This window comes from Prenolepis imparis, unplaced genomic scaffold (genome assembly GCF_030444845.1).
Source record: "Prenolepis imparis isolate NDT839.2.m4 unplaced genomic scaffold, iyPreImpa1.0 SCAF_6, whole genome shotgun sequence".
In the NCBI taxonomy this organism is placed as follows: Eukaryota; Metazoa; Arthropoda; class Insecta; order Hymenoptera; family Formicidae; genus Prenolepis; species Prenolepis imparis.
The window spans coordinates 11,534,256-11,555,692 of record NW_028141164.1 but is presented as its reverse complement, the minus strand read 5'-3'; the positions used below and the strand labels follow the sequence as shown (position 1 = coordinate 11,555,692).

General features: G+C 32.0%; 2 protein-coding genes across 5 annotated transcripts in view; one reads left to right on the top strand and one right to left on the bottom strand.

The window, feature by feature from the left end:
- The window catches only part of LOC145936945 (uncharacterized), a 50,014-nt gene that overhangs the window by 21,258 nt on the left and 7,319 nt on the right, over positions 1-21,437 (bottom strand). The window lies entirely within an intron of this gene.
- On the top strand, positions 1,397-21,023 carry LOC145936954 (short neuropeptide F). Its single transcript, XM_083039645.1, has 4 exons — positions 1,397-1,511; positions 8,528-8,629; positions 14,811-14,992; positions 19,506-21,023. Exons 2-4 carry the CDS (start codon positions 8,542-8,544, stop codon positions 19,548-19,550), a joined length of 315 nt encoding a protein of 104 aa, XP_082895771.1. The 5' UTR covers positions 1,397-1,511; positions 8,528-8,541; the 3' UTR covers positions 19,551-21,023.

Sequence of the window (21,437 nt, the reverse complement as noted above, 5' to 3'; positions counted from 1 at the left end):
AATTTAAAAGCTCGTGTATGAAAGTCTTTCACTGTTGTTTCGTTCGTCAATTTTTGATGTTCCAAAGACGCGAGAATCCTTTCTTATGCATTTTTGCCTTGACGAGAGAAGAGCATCGGTGTGTTTTCGCCAAGTAAGAAATATGCGAAATTGTAAAGGGAAACGTCACGTATCATGGACGATCTCATTAGGATAAAAACCATCTATCGCGAGTCTATATAAAGAATCTTTAATGAAGATGGTCCTATTTTCTGCAGAATTGCGCGCACTACCGGTTTCAGCATTTCACTTCCCTATTGTAGCAATGTTTTATTGAAATAACTCAGGTTTTACAATAATTTGCCGCGCGCTCGCCTACGAAACAAACATGACATTATTAATAAAGAGATTAATGTAAACAGTCGTTTCTTGTTATTTTTAGCTTTTAAAAGCTGCAAAGTAGCTCCGACTCTCTCTCCGCGCGCATAATTTAGATTTAGAATGTTAATTGCAAAGTGCAGTTAAAATTCAGAGGTAAAAAGGATGATAAAAATAAATATTGACAAAAGAAGAGATCTAATTCAGCTATAATGGAAGCTACTACTGTAGGAAGGCGAAATTAGAATTTTTACGGAGAACGTAAAGGATAATTTTTTATCTTTTCTATTATCTTACACCTTTCCTAGGAAAAAGATTATATGTATTCGAGCAGATAAAATAAAATCAAACAAATCTTATATTTGTTTGATTTTATTTTATCTGCTCGAATTTTTAAAGGTCCATGTTTCTCTTCTGACTGTGACGGATTAATTTTTCTGTCATAAAAATCTCATTTTCGTGTATAAATAATTAAGATGTTCTATTAGGAAAAAGATTATATGTATTCGAGCAGATAAAATAAAATCAAACAAATATAAGATTTGTTTGATTTTATTTTATCTGCTCGAATACATATAATCTTTTTCCTAATAGAACATCTTAATTATTTATACACGAAAATGAGATTTTTATGACAGAAAAATTAATCCGTCACAGTCAGAAGAGAAACATGGACCTTTAAAAAATTGATAAGCCCTATTCTTGTCATAACAATACAAATTTCTAAGTTCTTTCTCATCTTTCCGCTCCTTCGAAACGCGTAGCTGTATGCCGTGACGATTTTTTAATGAAAACCGATTCCGGGGGAGAGAAAATCCGCATACGCATAACCGCGCGACGGCGAAAAGGTCCTCCCGTTTCGTCTCGGCGCGCGAGAGGGTGGTAAAGAGCCAGAGAGAGGAAATCGGGGGTAGGGCAAGAAGAGGACGCTTGCGCCCCATGACCGCGTGGCCGCTTTCGCGCGGCCACCTGTTCACCCTCTCTCTCTCTCTCTCTCTCCCTTTCAACCCCCATCGAAGGCAGAGCGCGGCTCCCCATATATATATAAAGGGTCCCTCGGTATCGCCACACTTCGCATCATTACCGTCGTAACGTGCGAGCCACTCAATCTCCGCTCGTCATCTCAGAGACTAAGGCTCAAGAATTCGAACGCGGTGAGTTCGACGATTTGTTTCGCTCTGCTCTCCTCTCTCCTAGTTTCTTCTGATCTTTTTTCGAAACAGATATATATGTATACTGTGAGGGAATTTTCTCTTAGAATTTACCCCGAAAATCATGGTAATCGTGGGACAATATGGTATGGAAAGAATTTTTAAAATATGTTTGATTAATTTTACCATACTAACATATTTTATATTTTATTGTGATAGATATTATTATTTTTATTGTGATAAATATTAATCAGAGAAATTCTCATAAAATTTCTTCCATACCATATTGTTTCACGATTACCCATGATTTTCAGGGTAAACTCCAAGAGAAAATTCTTTCTGTGTACCTATATGCGCTCTTGTCGCTTCGAGTCTGTATTTTTCTGCTTTTTGTCGACGCAAAAATTATTAAATCTTGCTACAATTGACCCACAATAAACCTTTATTCCCCGATTGCATATTTAGCGTTAGATTTAATATTAAATGTGCTGAATCCGAGATCATAGATTTGTGTAATATGCAAATTGAGTTTCAAAGTAATGGTGAAAAAAATTAGATGGCATTATACTTTATATATAAAATAAAATTTAAATTTAAACCTTTTCTCATACACATTTATAAATGTAATTCTAATTAAATATGTTTGTTGAAAAGAATTATCGTTTTGAAAAGTAGTTTATTCTGCTGATATTTATATTATTTTGTTTTATAATGGCATTGTAATAAATGACAAATTATTATGGTTTTTATTTTATAACATTTATAATATCAATCACGATAAAATGTTAAGTGTAACTTATTTTATTTCTTATTACATTAGTTACCTTCGTTTGTTCCGAAAAGCTTCCGTTTAAACCGCACAGAAACCATCGTAAATCAGATTCGGTTGAAAGGATTGATCTTAGATCCATTTGTGGTACGTTTTCTTTTCGCGTTTTAGTTTTTCTCTCGCAATCGTTACTCGTGAAAAGTGAAATCTTATATAGTAAATTTAATAAATATATAAGTCAATTCATTTATCATTATTTTAACGATATTTACGAATATTGCAAATTTATAAAATGTGATGGCTCTATGATTTAATTTTATCTAGTTCATTAAAGTTAAACTCATTTCTTTCCATTGGACCAAAATGATAACAATCGTTTATAAATAATCGGGAATAAATGATATATTGTAATTTCTCGCAATTTAATTAATTTTTATGTTTCATATTTATCGACAAATATCTCATGTGTGAAAAAAATATGTTTCCTTATATTTGTAAGTTAATGCACACGTTTCAGATATATATTTTTGTTTTTCTGCAAAAGCTAAAGAATCATGATATTATCGCAATATAATTAACGAGAATACGCATAGAATTGTATTATTATTTTACGTAACTCAATAATGGCGCGTAATAGATACAAGATTAATGAGTTTTAAGCCGAATTAATTCTCGAATTCTCTCTCTCTCTCTTTCTCTCTTCAGTATTAGAATAATTCTGTATATTTCAGCATTATATCTTATTATACAGATACAATTCTGAAATGTACACAATTATTAGATTATGGAATTATTATAAATAATTGTAAATATATATTACATAGATCGAAATTTAGAAAAGAAGACTGAAATACTCAAGGTTTACTTAATACTTAACAGGTTTACTTAATACTTAACAGGTTTACTTAAATACTTAACAGATATACTCTACTTCTGTCTGAACAAGATAGCTATTTAAGAGCATTTGGACCATTCTATATAATTTATAAATGTAAAGTTATACATGGATACAAATATTCTTAATAATTAATAATGGCATAATTATCAGGAATATTTACATGTTAAAAAAAATATATTTTTACTTAATCGCCTCCATTTTTTCTCCGTATCTTTTACAAAATCAACTATTAAAATGTAGTAGCAAAGTATTTAGCGCGTAACTATTACCTCGATACGTCTGATCGATAACAATTTAAACAAAAAACGCTTTTGTACTTGCTATAAAAATTGAGTATGCTGCCTTTATGATGTACGTAATCCATTGAAAATATATATCGGTCGCGCAGTCATTATTGTTTTTTATCGCAACGTAATGGGTGATAAATTATTAACGTAGGTCAAAGGTATAAAACAGAGGACAAAGAAAGATTGATATCCTATAGCAAGATTATACAAGCTACACGATTGGCTGGATATTTGCAAATTGCAGAATGATTTGATTAAAACTGTGTAATTATTTTCAATACACACGTACACATATTTTACGTTCTTGTGTACATTATATATGTTTAATGCGGCGCAAACACAGTTATTGCTGTTTTAAATTTTACGCTTGAAGTTTAGCATTATTATATGTACACGTCGTGACAATATTTCCAATAGTTCATTTATTCGATCAGATCCTTTGTTCGCCTCAACATTTCAAACAGAAGTGTTTAGGGTCATTTATTAATATTACGCATATGAAATAAATAAACTCAACTAAAAGCAACTCATTATATGGAGTTTGATGTGTTTATACAGTCGTTTCGACGTTTGTCAAACGTCACAAATCTTGAAAAATCGTCAGATAATTTTAAATAGAAAATTTTAAAATTTGTATATTATTATTTTCACTATTTCTTTAATGCTTAAAAAAAAATATTTATTTTTATTTTTATGCATCTTATTATTTTATTTTTACTGTGCTATTATGCAACTCGCGAATTATACTTGAGAGTAAGTTTAATATTTTAATATTTAATTATTAAATAATCAAAATCTCTCTCTCTCTCTCTCTCTCTCTCTCTCTCTCTCTCTCTCTTTCTCTTTCTTTCTCTTGAATATTTATAGCATTTATTTTCACAAATAACAAGTCACAAATTTACAAATTCGTTTTTCGTATACATAAAATAGTAGTTTCTGTTACACGTCCACGTTTTTATCGAACTTTTCGAGTGTTAAATACTGATATCATTGTGTCGAAAATTCATTTAAAACTTACGCGTCACCTTCGGCGCGCATTTATGCACCTGATGTAATCAAAGTCACCTGGGTGAGCGAGTAGCTTGAAAATTTAACGGAACAGTAAGTAAAATTGTAGGAAGCTCAAGTATCGATATACCTCGAAGATATACCAAGTATTCATTATGTGAGCAAAAGCTTTTCTCGAGACGCTCCGGAGAAAAGCTTTTAAAATGTAATTCTACCATATACCCCCCGAATCAATAAAACGCGATAAAATCGATTTATCAGATTATTGCGTAACAAATTAACAAACGCGCTTCTTGTTATTGCGCGCTTATTAAGATGTTTGACTAATGATTAATTAACGCGAGAGAGGACAATTATCGCGATCGTCGCCGGACTACAAGAGTGACAAAATAATCGGGTTTTTTTTACGACGATGCTTTTTCCGCTTGGTTACCGATACTCATGATTATACAACAAGAATTTAATTACCTCTTCCTTGAGCGGCAAGTAAATATATTAAAAGTTCTTGTAAGTGGTTGCGCACACAAAGTATCAGCGCGGGCAAAAGGATAGTCGAGGAAGCAAAAATACGATTTTACCATTTTCAGCGGTACGCGTAAATTATTTATGTCCTTTAAAAGCCTGGAGCAACATCCCGAGGTAAAAGGAGATGGGCAATTATTGCAATTATTACCTTGGGAAGCATAGCAAGCTAATTGCCGTTGATCAAGATTGAGAAATGTGGACTATTTCTTTACACTAGTGTTATTTATAAAGAAGCTTTGGAATTTTCAAATCGGCTTGCTTTTCGTGAGATTTTGATCATTAACAATAATAAGAAGAGAGATTTCTAATGTGCAAATATTTTTTAATTTAAAAATTGTATCAAATTATTTTAATTCAACACATTTAAAAAAATATACACACATTTCTATAAAGTCTTCAAAAAATATCCAAGAATTCGAAGAGATTTAAAACTCTTATCTATTTTTTTATCCTCTACAAACTCGGCTTTTTAAGAATTATATTGCTTTAACAGAAGCTTAATTAAAATCGTGGTTATTGAGATTACATTCAATGAAAAAAGTAACGTGTTATTAAATTTTTAATAAAGACCAACTGTCTTCAAATTTATCGCAATATGTGCGGAGATTGAAAATCTTATGAAATAACCTGTGTATTATATATATGAAATTATGTTATGCAGTTGAGAAACGCATTCGCGCGTTATAAAACAATTATGCATAAGCGTATATTATGTCTCTGTTCGATACATGGGTGTATATATACGTTCTATATCGAATATCAACGAAACGATTAAACGGATTTACCTCGATAAATGCGGTGCGAGTAATCAGTATGTCATATGTTATAACGCGCCCATAGAATTGGCGATGAATTGAGGATCGACAACTTGGGGATCGATCATATTTCGCGACAAGCGTTTAGAACTTACCGTGACGTAAATGACGAAATTAAACGTAAATTATGTTGAATCTCTGTGCAGTCAAAATTACAAAAAAAAAAAATATATCCGTTTGACGAAAAAATACTTTAAATAAAAAAATATGCTGAGTATGTATTGAATGAGAAAATGAAATTTTCGAAAATATTGAATAGTTTGTATTTTTTTTAAATTTTTGTATCTTTTATTTAAATATATAATTCTGACTTTATACGTAAATAAATTTATAATAATTAAATACTTTATATAAATAATTTTAAAATTTATAAATGCAAATAGCATTGTACAAATGCACAAAATGTAAAACAAATATCGCGATATATTTATTTCAGTGATCTTTCTGTGATGATTCTTTCGTTTGTGGAGAAAAAACATTGCATAATTTATTCATAATATAATCTGTATTCTTGGATAAAAAAACCTCGCAATCTCCTCTTTAAATGAGTTACAATATTGTTCAAATGTTAATAGTCTTTATATGAATAATCTGAGAATTTGTAATGAATCTTCAGAGAAAGAGAGAGAGAGAGCGACAAGGGAATGAAACTTGTGTTTGCATTAATGTAATTTTTTTTATCTTGAGCAAACAAAATACGTAATACTCATACATTTGCCGTTGCGATTAAAGATAAAAAAATCAAGAGAGAAAAAACTTTAAAATAATCACGAAACGACGAAAGGTCGTTATTAGGATTGGATAATTTATTAAACAAGGTAATCTTCCCAGAATTTACCTCGTTGGTCTATGCATGAATTTCACGGCCGGACACGCAAATTGCACATGGCATCGGCACAGGTGTTACATATATGGGTGAGGTGTTCTCTTGTTCCGCGGTCGCGCATTAATGGGGGTTATATCTCTGGATTACGCACACACACGATAACGTGATATACATTCGCGATGCCTGCATATATAATATATCCTCATTCTGAATCACGTTATAATTCTATGTAGCGGTGCACGAAACTGTCCCCAAATAATTTCGATATGGGAGATATGTTGTCACGTTTAATAATGTCACCGGAAAAAATTAACAAACACATTTATTAATGCTATTAATCTGTGCGACGTCGTCTCGCGGTAGACGCGAGCCTCTAAGGAGAGTCATAATTATAAATCTGATGAATTATTCAGGAAACGCGGGGCTGATGGGTTTTTTTTTCTACTCCCTGTCGTGCCATTATACGATATAAATAGTAAGATAGCTGACTAGATACTACTGGGTACCACCATAGAAATATGGCCCGTTCTATTTTAACTTTGATTACACCGATAACGTGACCCGAAAGCGTGGGTGCACTTCAACTTCATACTCTAAAATAAATTGAAAGACTTTCTCGATAAAATTACGCTCTCGAAACGTTATTTCTAATCAGTGAAAAAACTAGCTACATTCGTCCTATGCGAGAAATTCATCAATGAAAGTGTATTGGCTGACGATGAAAAATGTTTAATAAAAATTTAAAAAAATAATATACATATTATATCAACTCTAAAAATTGAGAAATCTTTTGATGAACAATGTATTTTCTCAAGTATCGAAATTTTTCAGTCTTTTAAGACTGAATATCGATTTCGATAAAAAAAGCACAAAAAATTATTATACATATACAGTGTATATAAATTGTTTTCTCGTTAAATATTTAATTTTTTAAAAGTATTTACAGATTAATGTCCCATTATAGTAACTATAAATTTTACATTATTCATTAACTCTTCTTTCTTTCGTCGTGATTTAATATCTCCCTTCAAAATAAAAATAACGAAAGCAGCATTCTTTTAAGAAAAAGAACGTAGTAAGCATCCGCAATAATAAGAGATGCAAGAATAATTTATTAACATAGCTGTGCAAATCATACTTTTTCTCCTTATAATTTTATATTTCCCATAAATAGCGGCTTGATTAGAAAATAAGTAATTTAACTGTAAAAACTCGTATAAAGAAACTACGCTAAAATAAGTACAATAAAATAATTCAAGTTTATAGTAATTGATAATATCGATTTGTACATATATTAATAGAAGACGCGAATTCATCAAGTGACTCGCGGAATGAACATTGCATTTCGATGGCTCTTTACGACTGGAAGGTGATTTAGCGGAATGTTCTTCGCGAATAAAATTATTACAACGACACTTGGGGATTTTGCGCTTCTAAAGCTTATTCTAATAAGGTTTCTTGCACCGAATGTTATTCAACGGCTAAGTTCGTACTCGACGAATGTTAACGTAGGCGGTCTTGAATTTATCTTTCCTCATTTGTGTCAAACGTTCGCCGTCGCAGACGTTCATTATGTCAGAGAAGTGTTATGCAATTTTTCGGGGGCGTCGTAGTAGCGGCTCATCTTGCGTAAGAGCGCAAGAAGCACCCTTATATAGAGTAAAACGAAATTATACATTGCACTTTACTCGTGTTTCCGCTGACGAATATTATGGAGAGATATTTATACAACCTTTTATTTTCACGGCGTTTAAAGTACCGTTCTTTGCGTTCGTTGCGATTAGATAACACATTTTTGATACACATATGTGCGCTCTCTCGATAGGTGAAGCTCGTTTAAAGATTAAGCGAGATCAACCGTGAAAAATAAATCCGCTTTGCTTGATTGCAGAGGATACGAGCATCATGTACGCTAAACGTTGCGCCGCTCTCGTTCTTCTCATCGTGACAATCGGCCTTGTAAACGCCACCGAGAATTACATGGATTACGGAGGTAAGTTACATGTCATGTCACACACACGGTTTCCGAATCAAATTTTCAAACCCCTGAAATTTTCAGTTCCCTCTAATCGATTAAATCGCCGCGAGACACCTATCTTCTTCATCTCCCTCTTCCTTCTTTAAAGATTAATATAAATGACCGGTAATTAATTGCGAATCAATTATTAATGTACATCCTTCCTACCTTCTTCGTTTATAAATCGAAAGCATAACATACAAATCGAATGATTAATTTTCTTACTGCACAATTTTTTATAATTAATTTTAAAATTAATTTCGAATTATTGCTGGTGAAAGACTTTGCATCGATTTTTCAAATCTTTTGCTAAAACTGATACGACACGTTGAACAATATTTAGGATTTTGTTTCGGGGGGGAGGGGGCTAAAACTTTGGACAAGCGATTACATTAAATCGAATTCATATTTAATATTAATTAAGCAATGGACTGTAATTTTATTTAATAAAGCAATGTTCTATAAGTGGGAAACTGCTAACAACTTAATTGATTAGATTTCGGGGGGAGGGAAGGGGGTTAAATCCAGGCAGCTCCCCTATTAAATACTATCACCTGCGCACTAGAACTATGTATTTATAAATTATTTCCTTATATCTTGAAACTTCTTTGACACTCACCGCGTGTCAAATCCGTTCAATTCTTATAATTATTTTTTGCTCCTTTAATAAACTCCAGTGTTCTTTTGAACTACTCTCTCGCCGAGCTGTAAGTCTCATTAAAGTTTTACTCTCACTTGGCATGATAACGTTTTCTGTATTCCATTACCAGTAATGCCACGTATCAACGTGAGAGTAAGTTGTCTCCCACTACAATAATTAATGATCGCGGGGGAGGATTATTAACTCGGCGGCTTCTATAGATGATGATTATAACAAAAACATAAGTCTAATTAAATCTTCCGTCTATATTGCACTGGTTATAATATATAACGGCTAATATGTCTCGTTATACATGTATATACATGAGATTATTTTTTTTATCTTCACCTATATCCCTAGAATAATTTAATTCGTATATCACAATTCTCATATCATGCGCAGAATATTTCACAACTCGCGAGTGTAGAGTATATTCTGCGACCTATATAAAGTATTGTAAAATACAATGTTAAGATCAATAGAGAGAGTTTATAAACGATTAAAAATGAAAAACATTTAGTGAGGTAGACGTTTCAAGTATAAGAATCCAGTTCTCTTCCACAAAGAAAGAAAAATAGAGTGAAACGAGAAGGTAGAATCGAATTAGAACTTCAAATTTCTCAGAAAAAGAGAAACTTTATCGTTAAGCTTAATAAAAATAATACGAGACATTTTGACGATGGATCAATACGCAAAAATAAATACTACGATTATAAGTGATTATAAAATTTTAAAGAATTAAAAATTTCACACAGAGACATATTTCGGAAAAAAAATATAAGACTTGAATAATCTTGATTAAATCCAAAGAAAGAAGGAATTTAACATCATTAATGCTTATTACAAAAATAAGACAATTATTAAGAAAATTATTTTTAAATTGATAGAGATAATTTTAATTTTTATTCGCGATATTAATTGCGATGATCAATCAATGCGAATCGAACGTTGACATATAGGCTTGAAAATACAGTCCTTTATACTTGAAGCATTCATTCATTCTCGTTTATTGACAAACGCGGTTGTGATCAGAGATTAAATATGATTAAATATTATTAATTAGAGATTAAATATTATTCGCGCCTCGCACAAAAGGAGAGACTTCGCTGTATTTCGACATCGATCATCCAACGTGTCATCATTTTCATCATTGCCCTAAACTCGGGGACCCGCGATCAATCACAAATCTCTCCATTCAATAAAATCCGCCGTAAGAAGGTCCTGTTTCTGTGACGCAACAATCGCTTTCGTAAAATAACATCGTCACTTTCGGATGAGTTATCTATGTTAGAATCTTTTTATGTGTACATAGGCATCTATGATCGATACGTTTCAATCGCGTGGCGACTCATGCATGGGCGAATCCAAATATACGCGATATTTCTCCCGGCGAAAGCGCTCGATCGAGCGGCACAAACTTCGATGTTAGTTTCCGCTCGGTTGTATAGTTTAGCATATATATTTCGATTAATCATTTTTTTATTTAATATTCAGAGGAGAGGAGAGGAGCGTCAGTTTTCTTCTCGAGACGATATATTTTGCAGTTTCGATGTATTATTTATCAAGAGCTGATTGAAGAAGCCATTATTTAGCGAAATAAAAGCAAGCTATTTAATCGTAACACGATTTGCATTATTGCATATGCAGAAAAGGCAACTGATTGCACTATACGATAGTCAACAGGTGTGTCGAACAGCCCTATCTACATTTAAACTCGCGCTGTCGATTTTATTTATTTATTTTTTTACATTAATTCGCAAAACGTTGTAATTTTGCAATATATTATTTTCTGATATTTTTTTCCGATCCGTATTCGAGTTTCCCAGAAAATGTCGGGTCGATTTTGTGTGCACGAGCGTTGCGGTTTTCGATAAAAAAAAGACCACATATGTTTTACATTCGCGTCGTCGCGCTCTCGAATTTTATCACGCAAGTTTTTCACAAAGTTGAAAAGTGCCTATCCAATCGGAAAATGGTTATCTGTTTGCCTTTGTGGGATATCGAAACGCGCGGGAAAATTCTGTCATCTGTATTCTTGCAAGGTCGACACGTATACTCTGTTAAAATACAAACTTTTACTCGCTTTTTATCTTCGTTTAGTCTATATCGAATCGTTATCTTAAAAATGACTAGAGAAACGTACCATTTTTTTTATCTAACATAAATACATATGGTTTCGAAGTTAAAAATTAACATGATTCAAAAAAATTCTTTTCTCTATTTAGCTTCGTGTTAAGTGTGAGAGAAACGATGTAACGAGAATAAAAAATAATTCTCCAGGCGCTTTATGATTAACAGTAGAGCTCATCGTTTTAAATTTCAGTCCTCATTGTCTTTTAAAATTTATGAGAAACTATTTTGTCTCTATACAATCTCGAGAGATACAAAACTATAAAAGAGCTACATATCGCTATTTTCCCTTAGAAAAGAGGTGAGATTGATACTATATATAATAAAAGCGTCAATAGTTCTGAATAGAATGTAAGGATGTACACGTATATGATAAATGATACATCGGATAACGTTAACATCGTCGATAAAACTTTTTTTTTTCATAAGACGATCTATGCGAACTAATAAAAGTAAATAATCGTTATTACGATGGTATATACACGTTACGGTATACGATAGTGTATACTTGTATAAACGCCCACCAATTCGTATAGCTCCCATGCTCTCTCATACGGAGAACGCTACTTATCGTAAAGCCTTTTAATGTCGCATAAAACGAACGTATACTTGTAAAAAGCGTCATACTTTCTCTCCATTTTCGCATAAAAGATGGATGCGCGCACACCTGATTTACATTTGTCTGAAAGAAGACGCGACGCCTGCATCACATCGTGCGGGAAGCATTTCAAAGATCAAGCTTCATCGATAATAAATATTTTTTTGTTTCCAGAATTGTAAGCTAGATATCGTACACGCGAATATTGATCGAGACAAAGTCTATTGATGCCTTTAAAACGTGTATGTTAATTCCCAAGTAACTAAAGTATGACAACCTGATCGTTGATCTCTGCACTGAGAGAATTTTCTCTTAGAATTTACCCTGAAAATCTTGGTAATCGTGGGACAATATGGAAAGAATTTTATGAGAATTTCTCTGATTAATATTTATCACAATAAAAATAATAATATCTATTACAAAATATAAAACATGTTTGATTAATTTTACTAAACTGCATAGTAAAATTATTCAAACATATTTTATATTTTATTGCAATAGATATTAATCAGAGAAATTCTCATAAAATTCTTTCCATACTATATTGTTCCATGATTACCATGATTTTCAGGATAAATTCTAAGAGAAAATTCTCTCTGTGTAGAAATTGAATAAATTCGAAAAAATTGTTGTTTCGTTTTTTATCTGTTTCAATGTGCTTTGAAAAATTACATGTTCGTATTACAGAAACGATATATCATATCTGCTGATATAATATAAATTAAATGAAATCTCGCGATAATTGTATTTCCATACTTATTATTCTCACACATATTATTCTCATTATTGCAGAAATAAATGAGTAATTTTAAATTTACAAACATATATGTATATACATAATTTATAATTTTGACTCACCATACACAGCTGCTCCATAGATGTCTCCTTAGATCTCGCCTCCTTCTCCTTCCCCCTTGTTCATCTCTTGTTGGTCCTTCATGGCACTCACTCGCGAAAACACGGTTAATTACTACTACGCGCGCGCTAATTAACAGAATGCAACAATCGCACGACAGTTTTCACGACATTCTTGACGTTAATCACACGGGACACGCATTTTATTATATAGCGACTAGACGACAAAAATTACGATCCGTGTCGACTCATCCGATTTCTCCGTTTATACGACAAATTAACCTCATCGTTAAATACACTTTTTTAGACAAATTATTATATTGAAACGCCAAATTTATGATACGCGAGTGATAAATATCAAAACACAGGATTAATAATGATTATACTTATCAATTGAATACATATTGGCGACGCTATCCTACTCGAAGATGATCCACAGCGTACTCGCGATATTTTTGTAATTGTTAACGGAAAAATGCACGAAAATAACATCGGCTTCACCGCGTGATATTACGCGAACCGAAGTAATGACTAATCAAAGAACGCGATAATTCGATAGCAAATGCACGATCGAAGTTCAGTATAGCTAACACAACACGGCGGAGATAGTTTATTTTCGATAACTTTGATATTACACCGCACACGTACATACTTTTATCGCCGCGTTCCCGCCATGTTGGATAGACGCGTCGCGGCGCGCCGTCTCTATACTTCATACGCTTCACACGCTTCATACGCTTCACACGCTTCGTACGCTTCGTACGCTTCGTACGCTTCGTACGCTTCGTACGCTTCGTACGCTTCGTACGCTTCGTACGCTTCACACGCTTCGCGCTACGTTCCACTTCGCGACATCATCTATCTTTGTTTTTCACGTTTAATGAAATAACAAAAACGGAATAATCTATGTTGCGATCGCTAAATGCATAAAGACACGTGATTTAACTGTATTCCTTTTAATATTTTTCCGCTCCTCTCATCTCATATTAGACAAGTTATCTCCCGAATATATGTCTTCATAAATAACCGTTATATCATACCTTTTCGTTACTCGAGTCAGATAGCTAAAATATGTTTGATTTTTACTAAACTGCATAGTAAAATTTATTAAACATATTTTATATTTTATTGTGATAAATATTAATCAGTCTCATAAAATTCTTTCCATATATACCATATTGTTTCACAATTACCATGATTTTCAGGGTAAATTCTAAGAGAAAATTCTTTCTGTGTGAAAGAAGAATCGATGAAGATGTTCGTTTTCTACCGTGGAAAATTGATGATTGACGATTGAGATCAAGAATATACATACACCGAAAAAATTGTTTTCTTGAAATGCATATGTTTAATAAATCTTCTCAATAGATATTCTTAATGAATAAAGATATTCCTATCTTTATTTTTGCTTTTTGGAATATCCTCTTAAATTGAGAATATATTCTTAATTCTTGTTTTGCAACTTCAGCTTCGCAATAGATAAATATAATAAATTAATAATAAATTTAGAATAAAAATTAATAAAATATAATTATTAAAGTCATTATTTAAATTTATAATAAATTTATAAGTTTACCAATCAACATTAAAAATAATAATATAATAAGCAAAAATGTGTATTTAACTATGTCAAATACATAAGAAATATTCAATTATATGTGCAACATTTAAATATACATGTAATAAATGACAAATGTTCATTTGTATGACTGTTTTTTGTCATCACGATTAATAATTTCAATAATACGCTGATAAAAAACCATCCCATTAAGTATATATTCTTGCATGTTAAGAATATCTAATAAAAATCTCTTTAGAGAATTTTCTTCTTAAAGAGGATCCTTTTGCTCTTATTTTAATGGAAGATATTATAAAGATAAGTGGCATATACTTAAGATGAGAATAATACAATTTTTTCGATGTATATGTTACAGAAGAGATGGCGGAGAAAACGCCTGCGGAAAACATTCACGAGTTCTACAGGCTTTTGCTGCAACGCAATGCGCTGGATAACGCAGGTTTCGGTGGCATCCCGCTGGAGCATCTGATGATCCGCAAGTCGCAGCGATCGCCATCGCTGCGCCTTCGATTCGGTCGTTCCGGACCGCACATTTCCGTAAGTCTTTATCGTTTTCTATATCGAAATAAAATCTTATATCTTTGTAAAAAAAATCTTTAGTGCTCCCTTTTAAACTGAATCAGTGAAAATGTCACTGATTAAAGCAGCGACGCAAGATTTTATCAGAGAATATCTCATTAAGGTTCAATGAAAACACTCATACTTTGCTCGCTCGTCTTATGTCTCACTGATATGATAGTAATATATTTCACTAAAATAACAATAATAATCGTACATGTGCAAGATATAGCTTTTAAAGATTTTTTTATGTATTTATTTTGTGGATTGCAATTTTTTAAAAAGTTCCTACATCTAGAATAAAACTCTCTTGATATGAATTATCATAAGATGCATTAAAAATATTATTGATTGAAACAGCCACTATCACTAATTGATTCTCTTAATGAAATTTCACTGAATTATAATGCTATAATTATAATTAACATCATCAGTGATTAATCACTGTTTTTCAGTGAGATAAAACATAAAATATTTCATACATCAATCGTGAAGTGTTTCATCGCGAATTCCGCGACATGTTACATATGTATCTCTAAAAGAAAACTAGATACTGTGGAAGCCTTTTAAAAAAATATTTTAATTATTCTTTTTTATTATTTTCAAAATTATGCAAACTCAGTTTTAAAATTGGTGCGATGAAAATAAATACATATGTCTCAAAATCTCAATATGTAATTTTTGTGAGTTTATTTCTGTCTCTGGTATATGTTTTACACGAACTCTAGGAGAGATGGATGAAACACTACATGTTTTGTATTATACAAACAAGAGAGGCTACATGACATTTAGATCTTAACCCTAACTAAACCCAAACTAAACTAAACTTGGTAATCTTGTTATGTTCTATGAGATACCCTTCCATTTTATTAATCGAGTTTATAATTTTTCATTTAGAGTTAAATTATGATTATAAATTAAATTCTTAAAATTTGCATATGCTATATTAGCATTAATTTTATATAATAGAATTAAATATCAAATATAATGAAACTCATGTGAATTAATTAACTCGAATAAGCTCATTGTATTTAGCTTATTTGAATTTATATTTATATTATAAATCTACGCAATTTTACCGTCCAAATAAAAATTAATTAAATATGCAATTTGGTTAAGAGATTAACTCTATCTATATATTCATTAAATCTTATACTCACTACTTTGAAAAATATTTCTTGCTTTATGCATATTTTGAAATTATAATTTTACCCGGACATTTAAATAAATACGATCGACCGCAAAGAAAGGCTAATATAAAAAAAAAGTTTTTTCGTAATTTAGTGACACATGTTGAACAACGTTGACAACAACGAATATTTATATTCTTTTTTAAGATAGATACGCTTATTTTGCCTGACTTACGGGATTACTTCTGTCTCCTAGTGCGCACAGTTTAATTCGTAATGCTTTTCGCGAATCCCCTTTGCATTCTAATCTTAATGTTACTCGTATTCCCTCGCGAGATTAATTTTCTCGTAATTAGCGAGAGTGAAGCGACTCTCGCGAAACAAACCGTAGTACATGCAGGTTTTGTCTCGCAGGACAGCACGACAGGGATCATAACGCGGTAATTAGAAAAATAAGGAAATTGAAATCATCCCTCACAGAAACGAGTATTTCGGTGTTTAAAAACGAGAAGACGTCAGACGGAATTACAATTTTATTGCTGCGGATAGAAACTATTAATCGGTTTAATATCGCGCACTTTCTTTCTGTTTAAAAATCAATTTAGCGTCGATTGTCTATCAAAAAAAAAAAAAAAAAAAATTCCAATTGTCATTATCTTTTTAACAACGTTATTTCTATATGTCTACATTATCCCAATTTTATTTATTTTATCATGTGTGATATCTTAAGAGACCATTAACACAAATTAAAACAAACCGTCTACATTTGTCTCTATACGATAAAATATTGTAAAATTCTTTTAGCTCTATATTCGTAGAGGTATAGGAAAAACCTGTTCGGCTTGAAATATCTCAGTATAAGTCGATAAATAATTTGCCTTTTAGCATTTGTTAATATTGTCATTTGCGCGATATATCTATAAGAATACTCCAGATTTATCAAATGCATATTTCAAAGAGATGATAAGAGATGAAAGAAACTGCGGAAAAAGCTATCTCGCTTTAAGAAAGTTTTTACATATATGTACATATATATTAATTCATATATGTATATTTAACGTCTCTCTTTTAATAAAATGCCAAGATAAATATTCAACGAACCAAATTCGTTTCCTTTTAGTGTGCATGCGTTTTAATATAAGGAAAAATGAGCAAATTACAATTTATACAGATGTACGTATAATATATTCATATATACGTTTGTTAAAGATACGTATAGGTGCGTTTCGCTTATCATTATGATATACACATATGTGCTCAATTTGAGAGGAATGCAATTTAATGTAGAATCCACTCACGCGCGACTCTAGGGAGAATGCACATGTTTTAATAAATCAATTTTACTCATCTTTTATTTCAACTTTGAATTTTATTTTATTACGTTTCATGAAACATTACGCGTCATGTATTACGCATGAAAGTATACATGTATATCTCATAATTTGTAGTACGTTGCCGTTGAAAAGGTAGCTGAGGAAAGAGCAGATACGAAATTTTCGTCTTTAAAAGCCTGACGGAATAACATTATGTCGCCTTGTGCTCGACGAAGCGCGCGACCTTTTTCTAACAAAGGTACATTGTCACGTCTGTACGACGAAAAGAAGAGTTTTTCCTGCGGTAGATATTTGACATAGATGTGTGCCAAAAAAAGCACTAATTTTGCTTAACAGAATTTTGCTAAACAGAAAAGCCAAGGAAAGAACCGACGCCTTATCTTTTCCGTAAAAGAAATAATATAAAAAAAATTATTAGCATCTCGATCTCTCGTATTTAGTAGAAACATATTTATATATGTATATAAAAAATGTATATAAAATATATATATATACATATGTAATGTATATAAAAAAAATATTCTCTTTCTTCCGGTATATCTTTATAGTTTTTTGACTATTTATCTTGGATATTTATTTATAAGATAATCGCGCATCTCTTTTCAGTTAATTAAAATAAAATAAATTATAAAAGTAATTTTTTTAATTTTTTTATATCAATAAGATTCTCTCTCGAGGTACGTTCTATCTATTCTGTACTTATATAAGACGATATTTCGCTCTCGTTTTTCTCGCACAAAAAAAAAAAAAAAAAAAAAAGATTATGGCCAGCGGTGAAGAATCAGAGTCGTTCAAATATCTCGAAATTACAAAGGAATAATTTAATAAAACGAGCTTAAATTTTTCATCAAAGAGCGATTGGATTCTCTTCTAGGTTAAATAAAGTTTACGCGGCTTGGATGATGTGTTATAAAGGGGAGAATCTCTCTTCTCTCGTTCCAGTGAATTTGGCAATTATCTGCTGTTTCGCAAAAAGTCCCCTATCGAAGCCGCGAATTTAGTATTGTCGGCAATCACGACGACGACGGTGTGACAAGTATAAATTTTCGAGAGTGATGTAACGCATTACTGAAATTCTTATCTGTATCAGCAAACTGTCAGCGATATCGATCAGTCGGCGATTTGACAAGAGACACGTTTTTCCTTCCTTTTTTAAAAATAATATTGCTCGCATTTATATATTACATACTAACGAAATGATATATATCATTAATAAATAATAGTTTCAATTGTAAATATGACACTAAAAATAGTGAAATCTGTTTGAAACCGGAAAGATTGATTTTTCAGTGAAATATTTACTGATCTTTGATGAAATCTTATTACTGCTTTAATCAGTGACATTTTCACTGATTCAGTTTAAAAGAGCATAGTTCAGAATATTTTAGCAATAATTTAAGCGACATAAAGATGCGCTCTCGTACATATATAAATAGTTTAATCCGAATAAAAATATATAATTCAAATAAACTATTGAAAATATATTACACGAAAATTATATTATAATAACAAGGGAAGATATTTCGCTGAGACGAAAATTGGATTGCATTTTCCTATTCAATCACGCCGCACAATTTCGTCCCTCTAATAAGATCGTATTAAGTGTCATTTACATTAGGGAGAGCTTCTTCTATATTCTTTACAGAAGCTTTTCCTTTACCAAATCTTCCCAAATTACCCTCGATTGTCAATCCTTTGACCACACGTGTATATATTTTTGACCAATATAATTTCTTGCTTCCGCCTTCTCGTTTTGTATCATTAAACCGATGTCTGGATCGTATCGCATCGATAATTTTGCATTTTATTTCTTGCATTTTATTTTCATATTTTATAACGCCCCTCTCTCTCTCTCAGATTTGTTACTTGTAAAAAAAAAACCGCAGATACCTGCATAAAGACCACCTTTCGTAGGGCTGAATACTCTCTTTGGCTTCGCTCGGCGTTAAACTCGGGACAAGTGAATCGCGACAGCGCACAATTAATTGGATTTTCACGAGCAATTAAGTAATTAGCGGTGTGTTTCAGGCGGGGGCCCTGCCGAGACCCGTGGGATACGACAACAACAATTAATTGCGAGGCTGATCGGGACACCTTTCCAATTCGTTCTTGATGAAAACGCGACTACTCTCTCTTGTATAAATTATGTATAACTCGCGTCTCGCGTGTGCGTGTGTATGTGTGTGTGGGTGTGGTGTGTACGTGTGTGTTTGTGTTCGTATATGCTTTTGTTCGCTGACCTCTCTTACCCTTAAAAAAAAGGAGCGAAGCTACTTAAAAAGCTAATTTCTTCGCAATTTGCAGATTGCGCATAATCCGAAGGATTAATTAAAAGCGAGAAAAAAAAATTGTGTGTCTTTTCTTCTTCTTATTATTATTATTTGAGCGCGTTAACTAAATTTGAAACAACGTGTTCTCGGAACACTTCACGTAATTCTCTCAATTTCGCCTTGAGACGGATAATTAATCTCAAGAGATATATCTCACACGTTTAAAGACACTTTGTATCTGTTCTGTATAATTGCGAATGTGGTATCAATTCAAGACAATTTTACCTCGTCTCGTTTTCGTTAATTAGCGGCAGCGCTGTAAAAGGACACTTGGCCTAAGTCCTTCATTGTGGGGATAACAATCTGAATCGCTCTGATCGTTACGAAAGCAATTGATTGTTCCTTCGTTTAATTACACGCACATCGGCACAGAGACGTAGAAATAATTTGCGCCCCGCGCGATGACATACAGAACGTTCTTTTCAGACTTTCCAAGCGATTTACCGATGATGTACCGAATTAATTTGACGTTAATTTACGTCAAAATTTAAAATTAGAGAGTGTGTAGTTTCTAAATACTAAATCGAGAAATAAATTTAAACGTTAAACATTTAATTTGTGAAAATTTAAACGTAATCCTTTTTCATCATCAACATCTACTGTCTTAATTAGCAAATTTTCTCAAGTTGAATTTGTATCGAAATAAATTTAAGACATAGAGAGCATTTCATTGCCCATTCAGGACAAGATCTATCAAAACTCCTTTTATTTTTATAATGAATCATTTCGTTCATTCATTTTATTTATCCAATTTGTCGCTGAATATTCTTCAAAGAAAGACAAGATTTATTATATGCAAAATCTAAAATCTAAAGCGTCATTGAGTACTTCTACATTATAATTTTCAACAGCTGGCCTGTTGGTCTATCGATCGATTAATAGGCGCAGTCTTTCGATAAATGTGCCAAATATGATCGTTGTATTATGATTAAAAAAGAAAATGATATCTGCACTGTCTATAAAACGTATAATATACAGGGCGGATTATAAAACTGTTACGATAATTTAAAAATTTTATGCGTATTATGGGAGCCGATCGCAAAACTTTGGTGCATGTAGATTGGGAGATTGGCGATTGAAAATATATATGTGTAGAAAGAAAAAAAAAGAGAAAAAAAAGAAAAAAAATACAGACTATTCGCCGCAAAAAGAGGGTCGCGTCTCAAAAATGTGTGAATATGTCAATTTGCAAAATTAAAAATAAATTATTATGTAACACTGTGTGACATTTATTCCTCTGCAGCAAATGTGTTCTACAAGATTCTTCATTTCCCACGAATCCCACTATTATGGAATACTTTCCGCAAAAATAATGCATCGTGTCTTTGCGTTTTTATAGCGCAACGATGCAGAATTGTCTTATGAGATAATAAGATAATTTAGATACTTTTTGATACGGTTAAGCTCGATGATAATCTAAATGCAGGAAAGAGAGGAAACTTAATTCACGTCAGCGACGATTTAAAACGATTCTCTGATCCTCTTTTTTTCTATACAGATTAAAAAGTCTAAACTTAAAAACTCTAGACATTCTCTTAAAGCCGGAATTAAAAACTTTCGATGGCGAGATCAAGCTTTTCCGTAAGAAGAAATTGCGTGATCGTTTATTTTTCAATATATTATGCAAAAA

What these genes read in the sequence shown, in the direction of transcription:
- LOC145936954 (XM_083039645.1), top strand. Translation starts at nt 8,542, where the DNA reads ATGTACGCTAAACGTTGCGCCGCTCTCGTTCTTCTCATCGTGACAATC. An exon ending in GAATTACATGGATTACGGAG is followed by an intron (nt 8,630 to 14,810) that starts GTAAGTTACATG and finishes TATATGTTACAG; the next exon opens with AAGAGATGGCGGAGAAAACG. An exon ending in GTTCCGGACCGCACATTTCC is followed by an intron (nt 14,993 to 19,505) that starts GTAAGTCTTTAT and finishes GGTGTGTTTCAG; the next exon opens with GCGGGGGCCCTGCCGAGACC.